This window comes from Aethalodelphis obliquidens, unplaced genomic scaffold (genome assembly GCF_003676395.1).
Source record: "Aethalodelphis obliquidens isolate GAN/ISIS:26980383/991018 unplaced genomic scaffold, ASM367639v1 scaffold27, whole genome shotgun sequence".
In the NCBI taxonomy this organism is placed as follows: Eukaryota; Metazoa; Chordata; class Mammalia; order Artiodactyla; family Delphinidae; genus Aethalodelphis; species Aethalodelphis obliquidens.
In genome coordinates, this window is record NW_020837971.1 from 14,258,119 (window position 1) to 14,275,833 (window position 17,715).

The 17,715-nt window shown below is 46.9% G+C and overlaps 1 protein-coding gene across 2 annotated transcripts in view; it reads right to left on the reverse strand.

Moving 5' to 3' along the window:
• GLI3 (GLI family zinc finger 3) overlaps positions 1-16,699 on the reverse strand; it is a 286,282-nt gene extending 269,583 nt beyond the window's left edge. For both annotated transcript variants that reach the window (XM_027123980.1, XM_027123981.1), the window contains exons 1-2: positions 16,556-16,699; positions 2,667-2,831 (exon numbers count right to left, since the gene is read on the reverse strand). In XM_027123980.1, coding sequence (XP_026979781.1) covers positions 2,667-2,790 — 124 coding nt within the window. In that variant the 5' untranslated portion in view covers positions 2,791-2,831; positions 16,556-16,699. The remainder of the gene's footprint in view (positions 1-2,666; positions 2,832-16,555) is intronic.
• Positions 16,700-17,715: the final 1,016 nt, after the last annotated feature.

Sequence of the window (17,715 nt, forward strand, 5' to 3'; positions counted from 1 at the left end):
TAAAGCATCACAAAGAAAAAGGTTTATTTGTTTCAATTTTTCCCACCTTTAAACTTGTTTGCTGGTTTTCCTGGAATCTTCCAGCAGGATTGCCATTGATATTTCAGAAACACCACTTCCATTTTTCTTTATTTGGTTGGCTCTTTATGTTACTCCAAAACAAAAAGGAGTCAATCTCTTACAAGAAATAGAACACTGAAAAAATGGTCAGAGCTCACAGGATTCTAGGACAGCTATCATTCACGCAGAAGCCCTGCAAACCTGACTAATGAGGTTTTTGCCCCAAGATAGGACGTGTCTTACACCCATTTAGGAGGTGCTTCAAGGACCCGAGCTGATCAGGGTGGGAAGCCCGTGGAATTCGGTTTCGGAGTCAGTTCTGTGGTTACTTCGGACTCAAGGACTAACTTTTATAAACCATGACTGTTTCTTCCCTGGGTACTTGTTCCCCAGTGGCTTCCTGGCTGCTGGGCTGATTAGGTTAGTTCTGCTCCTGGTCACCCTAAGCAGGTTAATGGGCAGAACTCATGGTCAGAGCAGCTCCAGACAAATGCAACGGCACCAAATATCTGCCCAGCAGGTGTCCAGTGGCCGGAATCGCTAAAGTGGCAGCACCTTCATGAGGACAGATCGCTATTGTTACTCTGCTGAAATTCCCAGAAAGGACAGTGGTTTACGGAGGCTCCACGTGGTGCAGCCTGTTCTCACGCACACACTTACACACACGCTCACTCACTCACACGCACTCACACTCACACACACTGCTATAAAAATCACCCAACGTTGATGCTGCGTGAAGCATGATATCCAGAAAGCGATTATTACTACAAATTTGCTATTAAAATTACCAAATCACCTACATGGCACAGACTGATTCTATTTCTGAAATAGACGTGTCTAATTTTTACAAATTCCAGAGAAGAGAAACAAGGGCCACAGCTTGCTTTTTTAAGGAGAAAATATGCCTTCTATAACCTCATCACAGGAATAATGCAAAAATCTGGCTCTATGAAAATAAGCTCTAGTCCTGAGCTGAAAGACCACGAATCAGGAAAGAAATATAGTTTCGTATGTATGTAAAGTAAATTCATTATTTTAACTCAGACATAAATAGATCTCCCTGAAGGATCAATTCAAAATGGGACTCATTAGCCGAAAGGTTTAATGCCAGCCCCTCCCCTGGCCTGGTCAAGCCAGCAGTGCGCACTGGTGACATCGGGGAAGGAGAAAAGTGAGCAGCACACACTGTGGACCAGGATGGGCACAGAGGGCAGGGCCAGGCAATGCCACAGTTCAGACAGGAAGGTGCAGCTTTTTTATTGGATGTCTGCCCTCACAGCCTACACTTCTGGGCTGTTACCTTCCAAAGCAGATTCTCATTTTCCCATTGTATGTAAAAAATTGGAGGGGCTTCCCTGGTGGCGCAGTGGTTTAGAATCTGCCTGCCAATGCAGGGGACACGGGTTCGAGCCCTGGTCTGGGAAGATCCCACATGCCGCGGAGCAACTAAGCCCGTGCGCCGCAGCTACTGAGCCTGCGCATCTGGAGCCTGTGCTCCGCAACAAGAGAGGCCGCGATAGTGAGAGGCCCGCGCACCGCGATGAAGAGGGGCCCCCGCTCGCCGCAACTAGAGAAAGCCCTCGCACAGAAACGAAGACCCAACACAGCCAAAAATAAATTTAAAAAATTATAAAAAATAAAATTAAAAAAAACTGGAAATCAGCCTAGTCAAATCTTTTTGGAATAAATAAAATATAAATGCACAGGGAGGGAGGGCGCAGGTTGGCTCAGCAGATGCAAAACCTTGTACCCAGGTAGGCAGTGTCCAGGACTGAGACCAGCCCATTCTTCCTAAGGGCACATGGCAAAGCGGAGAGCGATTCGCAGAGGCCAGGGGTGGCTATGAAATCTACAAAAAGCCAAGGCGCTGCTGGCCTTCCAGAGCCGAAAGGCAGGGAAAGGAAGTGAAGGTTACTCTTAACTTATTCAGTCTGTTTTTACCAGAGGGGGCTCTGGAATTTATTTTCAGTGCTCCATGCTTGAATTGAAATGCCTCTCAACACTTTGCTTAAAATATTAAAACATACAGCATGTAAAACAGTTGGCTTTCTGTATCTCTAAACGCAAATTAAGGACGTTAAATTTTTATATGCCAACAGCAAAACCTGCAACTCAGAAACTAGATGAGGCTCAACCGTTAACAACTTTTAAAATCCTTTCAAGCGGACTCCTTAGGGTTTGGGGTCTGCAGGGGACCCTATCACTAATTTGGACAAGGCAACTCTTGTGTCTTCTGTAATAACTGATAACCGATTATCCCGACGAGTAGAGACTTTCCATGGGAAATGCAGAGTATTTTGAACCCCAGCCAGACTCATCAAGATGATTTCCAAAATGCCAAAACAGGAACTTCCTATGATAAATAACCTATCACATTTACATCTCGAATTAGCAAATCTGGAAGAAAACGTGTAGTTTCAGCGCCAAAACAGAGATGGCTAAAGCCTGGCCACCCCGAGCCCGCACCCCAACCTCCACCTCCATCTGCGCTCTTCGGCTCTCAGAGCACAAACACGGGTCCAGGTGCAAATGCTCAACTCGCAAGGAAGGCAGAGCACAGAAAAGGACTGTAGGCTTGACTGTTGGTAATCCCCGTGGCCGCTCACCATTGGAAGTGGTGCTGGAGGCCACGGCTTTCTCGCTGACGTCTGGTCGAGTGGAGTATTTCACTATGGAATTCTCCACTTTCTTCTTCTCAGTGGTCGTGGAGCTCTGGGACTGGGCCTCCATGACGCCTTCTCATTACTTCAGCTCTGGGCGACCAGGAACCCCTACAAAAACAGCAGCGCCATCAATTTCAAACAAGAAGGGGAAAAAGGAAATCCCACTCCGAAGGCCACTTCACCGGTCACCTGAGGAGGTGCCTGGAGCATCAGCTAATTCAAAATCTGGAAGCCCCTTACCCGCTGGCTTTCTTGCAAAAAAGGCCTCAAAGTGCTAGTAACAAGCCAGGCGGATTCTGTCTACACGTGCAAAAGGAGGAGAAAGGGACTTGTCCACAATGTGGGACTTCTCCCCAAATCCTACTGGGCATTTGTTATTAAATGGTCTAAATATCTCCATCTTCAGCTGTGTTTACGGCGAGAAATCCAAGTGTCACATTACTCCTTCAAGCCACATCTACAAATGTCTCCGACACTTATAAGAAAGTGGCCGCTTTTCTATGAAGGGGCAGTAGGACAACTTTCCAAGCCAGGGAAGTTTTTTAGTTATTAGTTAGATGTTTTAAAGAGTGGCCGACAATTTCTCGCATCCAAGCCCAACTCCAAATTCTGAATCAGAGAATTCTGGTCCATGATTTTGCTTCCCTCACCAAGATATGTGAATCGCAACATGCCTCTTAAACCTAATTCTTTCAGGAAAACCATACACTTTAAGCTTTCTTAAAACAGCAGAACGTTTCCATTCATTTAAGTTACACTTTTAAAACAAACAAAGGTGATAGAACAACACACTCTGGATCCCACAGGAAAAGGCAAAAGATCACCCACAGCAAAGGCTGGAACCACTTAAGAAATATTAAAACTCAGCTAAAGGCAAGGGCAGTTAGTCTGTCTTTCACCAGCTTCATTCATGTGATAATCGCCCTAACTCATCATTCATCAATTTTCACTCTGTTTGGTTCCCGTTCTTTTTTGGCAGTCATGATCTACACCTACAAAGAATACAAGAGAAGATGACAAGTCTCCTCTCTACCACGTTTCCCTCAAGCTCTCTAGATTGTGGGCATTTCTTCCGTGGAGTCACCTGCCTGTTTTCTACATTTAGCGGAGGCCACCGTGTTCCATCAAAACAAGGATGAGAGAAATAAAACAAGCGAGTGCTTCACAGACTAAAAGAGTTAAAGTACCAGACGGAAGATTTTTAGTCATCCTTAACTCAAACTTGCAAGGGAACTGCAATCTGGGATAAGTAACTGGAAAAGCTGAAGGCCCAGAGGCCTCATGGCCCTGGAGCACCAGTTCTTCCAGTAACTTCCATTTCTTTTCTTGATTATCCAGTGGCATTCACCGTAAAACACACAAGTTATTTACACCAGCTTTTCTAGAACAAAAAAGACAAAAAGACGCCCTAGGTTAAATGTACATATCAATTATAAGATCCACTCTGAATTCAGAAACATCCCTCAAAGAGTCCCCACAGGGGCTTCCCTGGTGGCGCAGCGGTTGAGAGTCCGCCTGCCAATGCAGGGGACACGGGTTCGTGCCCCGGTCCGGGAAGATCCCACATGCCACGGAGCGGCTGGGCCCATGAGCCATGGCCGCTGAGCCTGCGCGTCCAGAGCCTGTGCTCCGCAACGGGAGAGGCCACAACAGTGACAGGGCCGTGTACCACCAAAAAAAAAAAAAAAAAAGAGCCCCCATAGATCACAACAGTGAAGGAATATAGACCTTCTTTTCTCAAGGCTGCCACGGTACACAAGTCCACAGGGGAGGGCTTGATTGGCACCCCCTGGAGTTGTCCAGTGCCTCAGTTTCCTCATCTGTCACATGACAGTGTCACACAGTGGGACTTCACCTTGGGGGTGGGAATGGGGGGTGTCCAGTCCTCTTTAAGAATATGTTAAAACTTACGGACCCTCTCCCCCCAGAATCCCCTTAAGTGCACCAAAAACTGTCCATTTGATTTCCAAGGGATCACAGGCCCTCCAAACCAGTTAAAGAACCCCTGAAGGAGAAATTCTCAACCACCCCTTCTAGCTCTACCAAGCTCAGAATGATTCTCTAAATTTTTTACATGCTCCCCCCAAATTGACTTAAAGATCATTTTTAAAGCATGCCACGAGAACAATTCAACCCACTCCATGGCACTGTTTCTCAGCGTGGTACAAAAGCCACCTGCATCAGCCTTGTTTCGGTGCTTGCAAAACATTCAGAGCTGCAGGTCCAACCCCTGATGTCTCTGAGGTGACCCCTGGAACCTTTATCTGAACAGCACTGGTGACTATCAGCTTCAGTGAAGCTCGCAGACAACTGCTCTACCTATTTTTTGTTTGCTGCTCTGTACCCAATACTGTAGGTGGTCCTCACTGAAGTCTTGGCACATTGGATGAAGTACTGAATTCCAACAGCCCAAAAGAGCCTATCCCAACTGCCATCCCGATAATGAACTCTGCATCGGTCGGGAATCTTTGTTGAATGTCCGTCTTCCCCTCCGGACCCTAAACTCCAAAGGCCGGGCTATCTACCCAGCACCTCATACCTGTAAGAATATTTACTGAGTAATAAGCGATCCAGCAATGATCCCATGACCCAGACAATTCAGCAGTGTCTTAAATCTTAATTGTCATAGATTTAGCTACATAGTTTTTCTTTTATAGCCTGTGTTTCTTTGTAAACTGGCAAATTATATCAAAACTAAAAACTTTAATAGGAATATTTAATTAATCAAAACACTCCATTCTCAACCATTTTGGAGAAAAGGGGGCACTTACTATAATTGTTTCCCTCAAAACACAAATACAGTTTTACCGGTGGAATCTGGATGGAATTTACGAATACTGGACACAGAAACAAGCTAATGGACCAGAGTGGGGAAAGAAAAAAAAAGCCATGAAGAGATGGGATTCTCGTCTCTTCCTTAGGAGAGGGAACTAATTAATAGTAGCGAAGAGACAAGTCACCAAAGCTCCTTGACAAACTTGGTTTTTGTGGAGTTGTTGGTTTTTCCCCCAAGCGAAAGACTTCATTTTAACAAAGCAATAAAAACCCTCCAAATACTCATCACCAGAGAGAGGCTCAGTGAGAAGAGGTAAAGCCCCAGGCGCTGATTGAAATTGCACTAATTAATGGTCTTGGAGAACACTAATTCCTCCCCCCACCCCCTGTTCAAAATGGATTTTTAAAAAAATAAGACCCTTGGTCACTCAAAAGTCTACCCCCTTCTTCTATTTTGACAACTTATTTTTGGATCTCATTAGTTAGTAACTAATTATTTAAAAGTGTGGTTTATGCTTGGAACAAGGCTATAAAAATGGCAACTTGCCAAGGCAGACATCTGCTTCCTGTATATCCCTATAAATTATATCAGCTTATTTTACTGATAAAAACCCAACTTTGTCCCTGTCAGTTACAAAGGAGAAAGTTGGGTTTTTTAAATAAATTTATTTATTTATTTACTTTTGGCTGTGTTGCGTCTTCATTGCAGTGCGTGGGCTTCTCACTGCAGTGGCTTCTCTTGTCGCGGAACACAGACTATCTAGGCATGTGGGCTTCAGTAGCTGTGGCACACGGGCTCAGCAGTTGTGGCGCACGGGCTTAGCTGCTCCGCGGCATGTGGGATCTTCCCGGACCAGAGCTCGAACCCATGTCCCCTGCATTGGCAGGCGGATTCTTAACCACTGCGCCACCAGGGAAGCCCTAAAGGAGAAAGTTTTAACATTCTAGACTCTCACACCTCATCAAAACTCTGCACCAAGAGTTCGGGAGCAGAAAAGAGTGCTTGCTTCTAGCTGGGGTGGCAATTTTTTCATAGACTACTCAGCCGAGTTGGGAAACTCAGTCCTGAGTTGATACAGGAAAGCATGAGGTACAGAAGTGACCCGTAAAAATTCCTGATGGAATCCTAAAACATACATAACTAGGGCCGTAGCCTATAGGACTCCTTATAAAACCTGGCGTTTCCTAAATAATAAAGTATAATTTATTTAGAACGTAACTCTCAAGGAGAACTTTTTGGTTCTGCTTCACTTCAAAGATCTTTCTCTGAGGAAAACATGCCACTGGTTTTTAGATGTGAATGAAATGAGACTTTTAGACCCTGCTCCCTTTCTTACAGGGCCAAACTGTTCTCCCTCAATCCTTTTCATCACTGCAACATTACATGCAAGATTTGCTGGCATGCCCCTTGACTTTTTATGCTTATGAAGAAAAAGAGCAAAAAGAAAAACTATTTGTAGCTGATGTTTGAGTCCCAGCAGCTTGGGTATATGGGAAAAACAAACACAAAACAAAACAAAAAACCCTGCAGCCAGGAAAAACCGCTCTGCTAAGATGACCTGCTAAAGCCTGACGTTTCATAGGTAAATGCAGGAATGAAAATGCCTTCTTGAACGCAGTCATGGCTTTTCCCCATTCAGCTGTCCCTGATCCTTCTGTAATTTTCCCGAGGCCTAAACCCAGGGCACAATTATTTCCGGACCCTCTTTTAAAAGTAATCCCTCTCCTACTAGCAACCTGCCCACAGGAGGGTCTTTCCTTTCTAGATTATAAATCTGAACTTGCGTCAACCTCCTACCAAACGAGACGTCCTATCCTGGAGCCACTGACCAGGTGATGCTGTAGTGCATGTCTCCACTTGAAAGGCAGCCAAAGAAAAGCTGCAACATTTATTACCAATTTGAAGAAATGGCAGGGAGGGGGGAAGACCTGCACTGGAAACAGCACTCCCCCACCCCACCCCTGCAAAGCCTCGGTTGGCCCTCTCTTGAGAGTGGCCACTTGGAGCTGCGATTAAAAAATACAAAAACAAAACAAAAAAACCCCAAGAACTTTCATCTTTGCAAAGATAAGTTGTCATTTGTGTGCTTCTTTTTCCATTTAGTAAGCAGTGGGCTGTGGTCAGTGCTGCCTGGGAGCGCTCGCAACCTGCGCTTCCACGCCAGCTTCCTTTCTGTTCCCCGCACGGTTCCAGGGTCCGCGTCTTCACATCTCGGCCGCGTCTCCGCGTCCCAGCCGCCTCCCCCCACCCCCCGGCGTCGCCGTGCGGGCCCCGCTCCCCGTACGCGGTCGCAGTCGGTGCAGCAGAGGCCCCGGGGCGCCCGCCTCGCTGTCTGCTCCCTCCCCGGCGCGGGCAGACCCGGCCACAGCTCCCGGTCAGCGCCCCGAGCGCCCAGCCGCGCAGCGCTGGTTCCTCGGAATCGGCCGGCCCCGCTCGGATCCGCCCTCCGGCAGCGTCCCCCCGGAAAGCGCCGAGCAGGGGCCGGACGATCGGAACCCCGCAGGGCCTCCGCCGCCCAAAGAGCAGCCCTCTGCACTCTGCATCACCCCGGTCACCGGCTCTCCGGGCACTGGAAAACTCTCGGCACAACTAGGCAGCATCTCCAGCAGACAGCGGTCGGTGGCCGCCCCGCATGCAGTCACACAACTGCTTCACTGGCTGAATTCGGAGAGAGGCAACTTTCCGGGCACTTTGCAAGGCAACACCCTCTGTTCGGCACTACAGTACAACACTGCGGAACCCTTGACGTCTTCAGGAAAGCCCTGGCTGTGTGGCGTCACTTCACCAAACTTCTAACTCGCTTCACCGGCTCTTAACCCTGTTCCCAATGTTGTTCGTTCATCAGCTGCCCCACATAGATTAGGTGTTGTGAATGGTGTAGGCACAGACCCATCTCATGGGCTCTAGGGGAGGAGGGCCCTCAGTGGGGTTCCAAAGTTCAACCTTAACCACGAGGCTTTAGACAGTAAATGGAGAGCGTGAGAAATCGCAATTCTGGGAACATGTGCAAAAATCAGCCTTTCCCCTTGCAGATCTCTGCAGTGAACCCTGGGAATGCGCATACAAGCAGGATTCCATGATGGGTTAAACCCTTACAATGTTCAAAAGGAAGCGCCAGGGCTAAAACCAACGTTTGAAATGATGTTTGAACTGTATAAAACGACTTTCTAATCGAAGGTGAAATGAAACAGTAGTTATAAACTGATATAATGCATCCTTTGTGAACAGCAGACTACTTCATTTATTTCCCTAATCCAGCTGGTTTATTTTTCAGTGGCCTGAATTTGGGTTTTCCTTTTTTTTTTTCTTAATGCATTTAAAGATTTAAAACAACTAAGTTAAAAGCCTGATTCGTGGCAACCTGATCAGTTTCTGATGGGTTAAAACAGCTATTGCCAAGGAGGGATCAGAAAAAAGAGGCATTCCAGGAGGAAGGGGCAGCACTTTGAACAGCATGGCGATTAGGCCTTAAGTGAGTAATGATTCTCTGCAACCCAGGGAACTCCTTGCTCAAGAGGAATAAGACTTTCCTCCAGAGAAAGTACCTTTACTTACACCTGCCCATATATTAACAAGCTGAATGATCTTCCTAATATGCTAATATTTCAAAAATCCAGAAGAACTAGCCTGTGTAAGGATTTCTAAGGCGCTGCCACCGTAACACTGAAAAGTGACATTTCTCTCATACTGTATTACTTACTAGCAGATTACCTGCTCCTTCAAGACACCAGTCTGAGAGCAACCGTTTAGGTAAAATTGCTATTAAATAGTTATACCTTCCTGCAGCATTAAAATTCAGTTCCTAAAGGACATGACTGCTCTAGGAAAAGTTTTGGGTTTTTTTGGAAAATCAAGAAGCACAAACTAATGCTGATTTTAACTTTTGAGCAATTCTGGAAGTGAGAAACAGCATGAGTTTCCATGAGCCAAATTTAGGGAATTTGAAACATTTCAGTGGATTTCATGTAATCATGCTTTACAGAAAACCTCTTATAGGTTGGTAATGTGGTTGATGTTTCCTGGTGCTCAAAATACCTTTCTGAACTTAAAATCAATTAGATATGCATAACTTCTGTGACACACCAACAGTTCCCAAGATTCCTAAGGCTTCCTCTCCCTCCCCTGTCTGCACTGCCTTTCTTTCCGGCAAGCTCAACTCCGTAAGTTCTTAATGAAATCTTCATGAATTTTTAACTATAGTATTTTTAAATGTGCAATTATTTTACCTTTACATGAGATTCCCCCCGCCCCCGTAATGAGGAAAGCCGGAAGCCTAAAGCCGTTAACTGCAAGTAAGAAAGCTCCTATCTGTCCAAGTTGCCAAAAATGGTCTTTCGTAGCCTAGAGGGTTCCCCAAATCTGCTGCCTATTGCTTTCGGATCTTTCTTTCCCAGTTTCTGAAGCTCCTAATCTCAGATAAACAGTGTTCATGACAGACGTCCCTCGAAAGGGAATGGAATTACTCTAAGGGGAAGTACTTGCCTGGCTACGGACTAAGTTTGGTTTTAGTAGATTAACTACATCTCAACTTTTAAGAAACCCATATATTTAATTAACTTCAACTACTGAAAAGCATTATTTGACGTGAAGTCATCACTGCTACTAGCGTTAAAATCACAAATTGCATTCTGTGTGCCAGTTTTACTTTTCTGCCATGTGTATTTAAAAGGAAAGATCATCGGCTACTCTGACGTTCTCTGCTGCCAGGAGGACTTTATGAGAAACAGTTGAAGGGTAAAGGTCTCTATTTCATACTTGTTACTGTTTCTGAGTTTTGCAAAAACTATGAAACACCAGTTCCGTGTACTTTGGTTAGGCTCTGCAGGAAGTGCCCTGCATAGCAGGTGCCATGACGGAATGAGCTGGCATCCCCGACTTTCTGTGGGCTTGCTGGAGACAGACAATCCCAGACAGAAAAGGACATCTTTAGGTCAGTTATTGGTCTATAGACCCCGCTAAGCTCATGAAAACTGCATTTCCCTTAAACCTACGTATATCACGAAAACAGCATGACTGATCAAAGGTGACCCTTGTCTCACTTCCCTAGGGTGTACAGGTATTAAAAGTTTTCATACATTTTCAGAAGAAAAAAATCCCTAAATTTAAAGATCCTTCTTAGAGAACTTCTGTAACTTTTGGCTCCTAGAATCAGGTGTGCCTTTACAATCAAGCTTAGAGAGTAGAATACATGTTCTATGCACAGGAATATACTTTTAAACCATCACAAATAGGAGACCAATATCTGCTGGGTGTTAAAATCAGCTGGAGATCTCCCAAAGGTACTCATTTTTTTTGTCTGGTACTGTTCATCATACTTCAGCCTCCCGATTTTTAAACTGGGGATTCTTGAATCTTAACTGCAACTTGAAAAGCACATTTTTCATGACTTAAGGATTTTTAATCAGGGCTTATTCAGTAACAATTCCCCCCTGGTCCACTCAGCCTATCAACTTTGCAGAATTCTACAGCTGTCTTACTTTTTGGCCCCTGCCCACCAATCACGTACAAAACCGCCAATGTAAACTATACCAAACGATGCACCCTCCCAGTGAAATGCCCTGGTGTGGGATGTCATTTGAACCTCACAGTTCAAACAGCAGATGTTGTCCTGAAGTGGCGTGGCCTGGTCCACGCTCCATTCAGATTTCCAGACATCTTAGTTCATTAAGGCTTCATTCTTGAGCTACTGCCTGAGGTTCCTCGACACACAGGTAACTCCCTTGAGACTGAATTATTCTTTTCTAAAATACCACAAGCTGAAATCGAGAATATGGTTTAACTGCTTCATTCCTTCATTATGACAATTTGAGAATTAGCTTTCATCTGAACTGTGAGTTTTCAGTCTCTTTTTGTAAAAATCCATAGTTTGTAATGTACAGCACGCTGGAATATTGTTAGGTGTTTTATGCAATCTCCCCCCAAAGTTCAAGTAGCTAAAGCTGCAGATTTCCACATGAAAATAAACAAATAAGATGTCACACTGCCTTCTGAAGGTACTCCAAGAGCCAGAGATTTAAATAAAAGGCCACTTATCTCCCATTATTTAATTTCATTTTGCAGCATAAAAATTACCCAAATATACCAACAAATGCTGATGTTTCAAACATACTCCTGTGTCACATACACACACACACACACACACACACACACACAAACACACGCATGCCAACACCCCCCCCCCAAAGAAAAAAGTAAAGAAAAGAAAAGAAAAGCCCACTAGCGGTTTAAGGCTAGCAATCAATCCAATTTACTGCAGGTACAATTTACATGTACAGTGCACGCCGCAATGAAACCACAGTGTGATGCCAATAGGGCCCTTAAGAAAGTTTTCCCCTCAATCTCTGGAAAGGAGCTTTAAAAGAAAGCAAGGATTACAGTCAGCTAGAAGGTAGGGAGGGGACTTACCTCAAACCCAGCCAAGCAGAAATCAGAGCAGTAATTCTACAAGTCGACAGAGTACACTTTCAAGGCTATAATGGTGTGAAGAGGTGCTGGGCCACATGGCCTGGAGGCAGCGCTAATGCCCTGATGACTGATGCTGGCCGGGCATACAATGAATTTGGGGCTTGAAAACTAACAGAAACCATGCAGTACTTTGACAAATGGGCTTTCACAATTTCATTCATTGAATAACCTTTAAGCACAAAATTGGCTTGAGTTCTCTTGGGAATTATGTGACATGTCTTGGACGATGATGTGAGTATTTTCCTTTTTTAATTATGACTCCGTATGCAAAATGCAAAAGCACCCTAATGTGAGGACACAACTCCAGATACTGCAGATGCATATGTGGAGCTCAACACAATATTGCCTTTCAGGAGGGGACTGGAATGTTCCAATGCCACCTTATTAACTAGGTAATGGCCTGTTCATTCAGTTTCTTTAGAGAGCCATAGATTTTCTGGGACGTTTTGTTGGGCTGAAATATACACACACAGAACAAAAAACACTTTCACATTAAAGAAAAAAAAAACCCGAAAGTGGTCATGAGTAGCTAAGAAGTGTGACACTAAAATATAGTGCATTTAGAATTACAAGTGGAAAAAGTCTAAGTTTAAGAGGCGAGGCAAAGGAAAAGTGCCTTGAAACAATTGAGACACCACGTAAGGTTTGCAATCGAATACACTTGCCAACACAGTTAACATCCAATTTCTTCCCAACGGCTCCCCTCCCTTATAACCCTGTAAAACCAGCCCTTAGATGGAAAAATCGTAATTTTGGCAATTTCGAAAGAGGGCATGAAATATCTAGAGTGTCTCTAAATTAGCAAGTACCACTTACTGTTAGAGCATTGCCTTTAACAGCTTCTAAAAACTTAAGAAAAGGATCTTAAGACAGGAAGCTTGGTGAGCTCATAAACCTGTTATTGGAGCCAGGAACACATAGCATATTTAATCTGCAAACTGTGCGAGTCTACAGTGATTTCAGCAAGATCTGAGGCATGCCCTCAAGGTTTGCTGGGATCTGGGATTAGGGGGTTGATAAGAACCTCTACTGCCCACGGACATGTTTTTCTTCTGCAGTTAAACACAAATGCACAGAGACGTTTGACTGCTGCTTGGCGTTACTGCTCAAGTTCTAAAAAAGCTTTGCAGCTCCTTTTGCTGTCAATATATCAAAGTTAAAAAAAAAATCATCAAAGTGTGAAATTTCATTTAAAGTCTTCGCCAGTCTACAGCTCTATTTCACAGGCCCATCAAATACAAGTAGAGATGAAAAATACACTGAAAGTGCTGGAGAGAAGTTTGTGGTGCTCCCCCTGCCCTGTTGTTGTTTATTCTGTCTCCCTTTATTTGCTTTGAAACTAGAACAAATCAATTTTCATCTGGAAAAATGACAACAGGAAGTGAAGGGCAGCATCTTCTAGTAGCCTTTAATGAAAAGACAACCTGAAGTCATTATTAGAGTGGAATCTTGTGCTTAACAAATGAAATAGACACACACACACACACACACACACACACACACGCACGCACAATTTCTTCTACAGTCATGTCAGCATTTTAATTGACTCTCATGATATAAGTTGGCAGAAAATTTCTTGAATCTTCCAAAACAAATCAGACTGACTATAGAATATGGATGCCAGCAAAACTAAAACCTCCTTCAAAGAATTCTTTAGCTGGGGATTTACAACAATTGCATAAAGAAGAAAAGGCTGACTTTTAAGATAATCTACTATAGTCTAAAAGCATTAACATTCCATTACTAAGGTTTTCTTGAGGATTTCATGACTCACTGATTCACTTTTCCTTCAAGACTGGTTTTTCTTAGTACATTACTGTCTCCATATAAGTGAGTGCATGGCACAATGATCATTAAATTGTTTCCTTTCGTAAACTCCCAAACCCTATCCTTAAAAAAGGGGGGCAAGGGGAATCTCAGTAAGCAGGATACCTCACATAGATTGTAAGGACCCCTAAATGGCAAAGCACAGAGGAAGTCTGAAACCCTTACAGCATGCAGGTAATTAAGAAAACTGGCCAAGAAACAAAGGAAAGTTCAACTTTTAGGCTTGGGCATCAAACTGATAAATTAATGATTCTTTCATTAAATAAGTAATGAAATAATTCACCAGAGTCATTCTTCATCAGTACTGAATTTTCTCATTTCTGTCTGTAGTCGTTTGCAATTTCGACATACTGGAAAAATGTGTTTATGTCAGGGTTCGATCAAGGAACACAAACATGTTAAAGGTACCAGGAAGTCGTAGGTATCTGAGTTGAATCTACTAGCCTTTCATAAGAATACAATCTATACCGTTTAAAGTGCTTCTGCGTGTGTGAAATTTCACTGGACACCTCTCACACTGGACCTACTCAGGCATCTGAAACCAAAGCTTCCCTAGGCTGACTTCAAGAATCATATACCCTCAAAGGATCTTCCCTTAGGCAGGCAGTTTCTAATTAAATAGCTTTTAGTATAAAATAAACCTCTTCTCCCTATAAGTATGCTATTACAACTAATTTATATGTTAGTTCATGTTTGTTTCAGGTCTGACTATAGTCCAACTGGCCAAAGTGTTTGTGTACCAGGTTAACACCAATATTTCCTAACATAAACAAATTCTTTAGATACTTCACACAGTTTACACTGTAAAGCCAATCACCACTGCTTTAATAAAGGCCCTCAACTGAAATACTGTTCTGCTTCAGAAAGGTGAAGCGATTTTGAGGTTATTCCACTACTTTGAAACATAGCATTTTCCTCCTTCAAAATAATCTTGACACATGTAATTAAGAAACTGTCAGACCATTATTAATTTTTAATTTAAAACCTAAATGAAATAATTACAGGAATCAATCAATAAGGCACCTATTCAAATTACAGAGCAATTACATAAATACTCAAAATTAATACTTTAGGCCAATTCTTGAAGATTTCCGTCTATAATATGCTAAGACTTCAAACAACACAAAAAGTGTAACATGGGGACCACGAATAGTTCCTGCCTTAAACAGACAGAAAGGACCATGGCAGAGGGCCACACCGGCCATGCCCAAGGCACTCAAACTGGAACGCTTTTTAAAAGTTAACTGATTTCCACCAGACACTTATTTCAGGGATCTCAAAAACATCCCAATTCTGTCCAAAATCACATTGGGAGGGAAAAGCCTAATTACCACGAATTTCCAGCAAACGGCTCTGCAGAGACGAACTGGGGAGAAGAAGGAAGAAAGATAAAGGAGAGCAGAAGGTGTTTTCTAGAACCAGTCCGGCAAATGGCACTGCGCAGGTCTCTGCACAGCCGCCGACCCTCCATACCTCCGACTAAAGGGCTCTTTTACTTGGAGATGCGGACAGTCCATCATTTCAAACTGAAATGGCAGCTGGAAAATGTGGAACAGCTGGCAGAGAGCTGGGAGAAAATGTTTTACATAAATATATGTACATATAAACTGGCAGAGGGCCACGAGCGCTGTACCCAAGGCCAGAGTCTGTTCGGGACTGCACACCCGGGAGATGAGACCCTGGGGGCGGGCGGGAGGAGTTGCAGGGAGGATGCCTCCTTCATACTCTGTCTACACGGGGTCAGCAAGGGAAGCATGGGTCCAGCTGCTCTCGGGATGGCATCTCCCAAATGAGGTGTAATCAGGGACGTGAGCACAAAGTTCAGGGGAGGATAAAAGGCCTGGGTGTGCGGTGGAGCTTCGGCATCTGGCAATCTGCTTAGAAGTCGCTTCACAAACTCTCCAAGTTTGGGTAAATATTTATTCCCTCTCCACCTCCTCGCGGCCCTGTGCCCTCTGCAACTGCAAAAAGTAACTGTCCCCTGCAGAGTGATTCATACCCAACTCTGCTCGGTGAAAACGCGGCCTCTTAAATGATTATTGCAGGGGCCACGGTTACCCCCCGCCCAACTTCCACAGCTCACTCCCTGCAGCTTCTAGTGCTTTTCTTTCTTTTGTTTTCTTTTTTTCTTTCTTTTATTCTTTTTTTTTTTTTTAATGCTGTCCCTGGAAAAGAAAAGAAATGAAAGAATCCCAAATCATCCACAGATGGTACAGCTTTCACTTTTCCTCTCTCAGGACGGAGGCGCGCCTCCCTCGGATGGGAAGCGCAGGCTGGAGGAAGCCCCCGCCGCGGCGCTCCACGCGCGCACCCACCTCGCCGCCCGCCGCCTTCCGCGCCCGGCCCCCCGGGGGGGATGCAACAGTGCGAAGGCGGGCGCCGGGGCCCCGGGGGCTAGCGGAGTTCCTTTAAGCCCTCGGGGTGAGGAGTGGGGGCTTGGGGCCCTGTCGCCGCGGCTGCTGCAAACTTCTTCCCCCACCCCGCCCTGCCCCAACTTCGGGAGATGAAATTCTCCAGTCCGTCTCCGGATGGCCGCGCCGAGTCAGACGCTGGGAAGGCGAGCAGGAGGGGGCGAAGTGAACACTCGCTCCGACGCCTTACCCGCTGCTCCCGAAATCTGGGCGCCTCGAGACAGCCATATTCAGTTCCTCCCGCGCCCCCCGTCGGGGACCCCCCCTGTCGACCCGGAGGCGCGGGCGCGGCCGCCGGAGCGGGCTCCCGGGTGCGGAGCCCCGCGAAACAAAGAACTTCAGGCGGGACGTACCTGCGGCGGCGGCGGCTGTCAAGTCCCCGAACTTCCCATAGACCCGCGTCCGGGGCGCGGGCGGGCAGCTCCGGGCTCCGCGCGGCCGCGGGCGGCTCGGGCTACGGCGAGCTGCCGGGCAGGGCGCGGGGGGTGCCGGCGGCGGGCATGGTGCGGCGCAGGCGGCCGCCGGGCACGCGGGGAGGGCGGGTCGGGGCGGCGAGGGGGCGCGAGGGCGAGGGTGCGAGCGCGCCGGCGGCGGTGGCGGTGGCGCTGCCCCTGCCCGCTCCCGCCCGCTCGTGCGGCTCCGGCATCGGTTTCAGGGATCGTGTAATCCGATCCCTTCTGACTCACAGGCCCTGAGTGACAGTTCTGATTTGGTTCACCCGCGGGAGGGAGGAGAAAGAGAAAGAAAGAAAGCCCCCACCGCACTCCCCTCCTGGCATCCAATCGACTTTCTGGAATAAGGTCCCATCCCGGCCTGGAAACCCGCGCGGGCTTGGAGGCGCCCCCCGCCCGGACCCGCGCAGCCTGCGCTACTCACGGGTGGAAAAGTTGCTCTTCGGCTCTGCGCTTCCCTCCCTCGCGCTCCCTCCTTCCCTCCTCTTCCTCCTCCTCCTCCTCCCCGCGCTCCTCCTCCCCCAAGTTTTAACAGATGTTGCCGGACTCTCGGCTCTCGCTCGTGCTCCCTCTTCCCCCGCCCCCGCCCCCGCCCCGTCCCTTTTCTTTCGGCCCCTCTCCGGCGGCGCGGTGGGGACGCGCCGAGCAGCAGGACGCCTGCCGCCGCAGGGGGCGAAGTTGGGAAAACTTGGAGGAGTGCGGCTCGCCTTACTTTTGCTTTCTTGCTCCCTGCAGGCCGCGCCGGGTGCCCGCGATTCCCCGCCCGCCGCGTCCCCGCGCCCGCAGCGGGTCCCAGCGGCGACGCGGGCGGTGGCGAAGAGGCGGCGCGGGCCGGGGTCGGGGGCTGGCGGGGGGGGGAGCCCGGGCGCCCCGAGCCACGCGCGCGCTCCCTCCCCGCCCTCCGCCTCCTCCGCCCCTCCCCGATCCTCACACGGACACATTCAAGCCTGCCCCTCCTCTTCCCCCTCCTTGACCCCGCGCCCGCTCGGCGCGCCGGGGCCCCACCCACCCGGCGAAGGGAAGGGGGCCCGGGCGTGAGGTCACCGCCGCCCTCCCCGCCC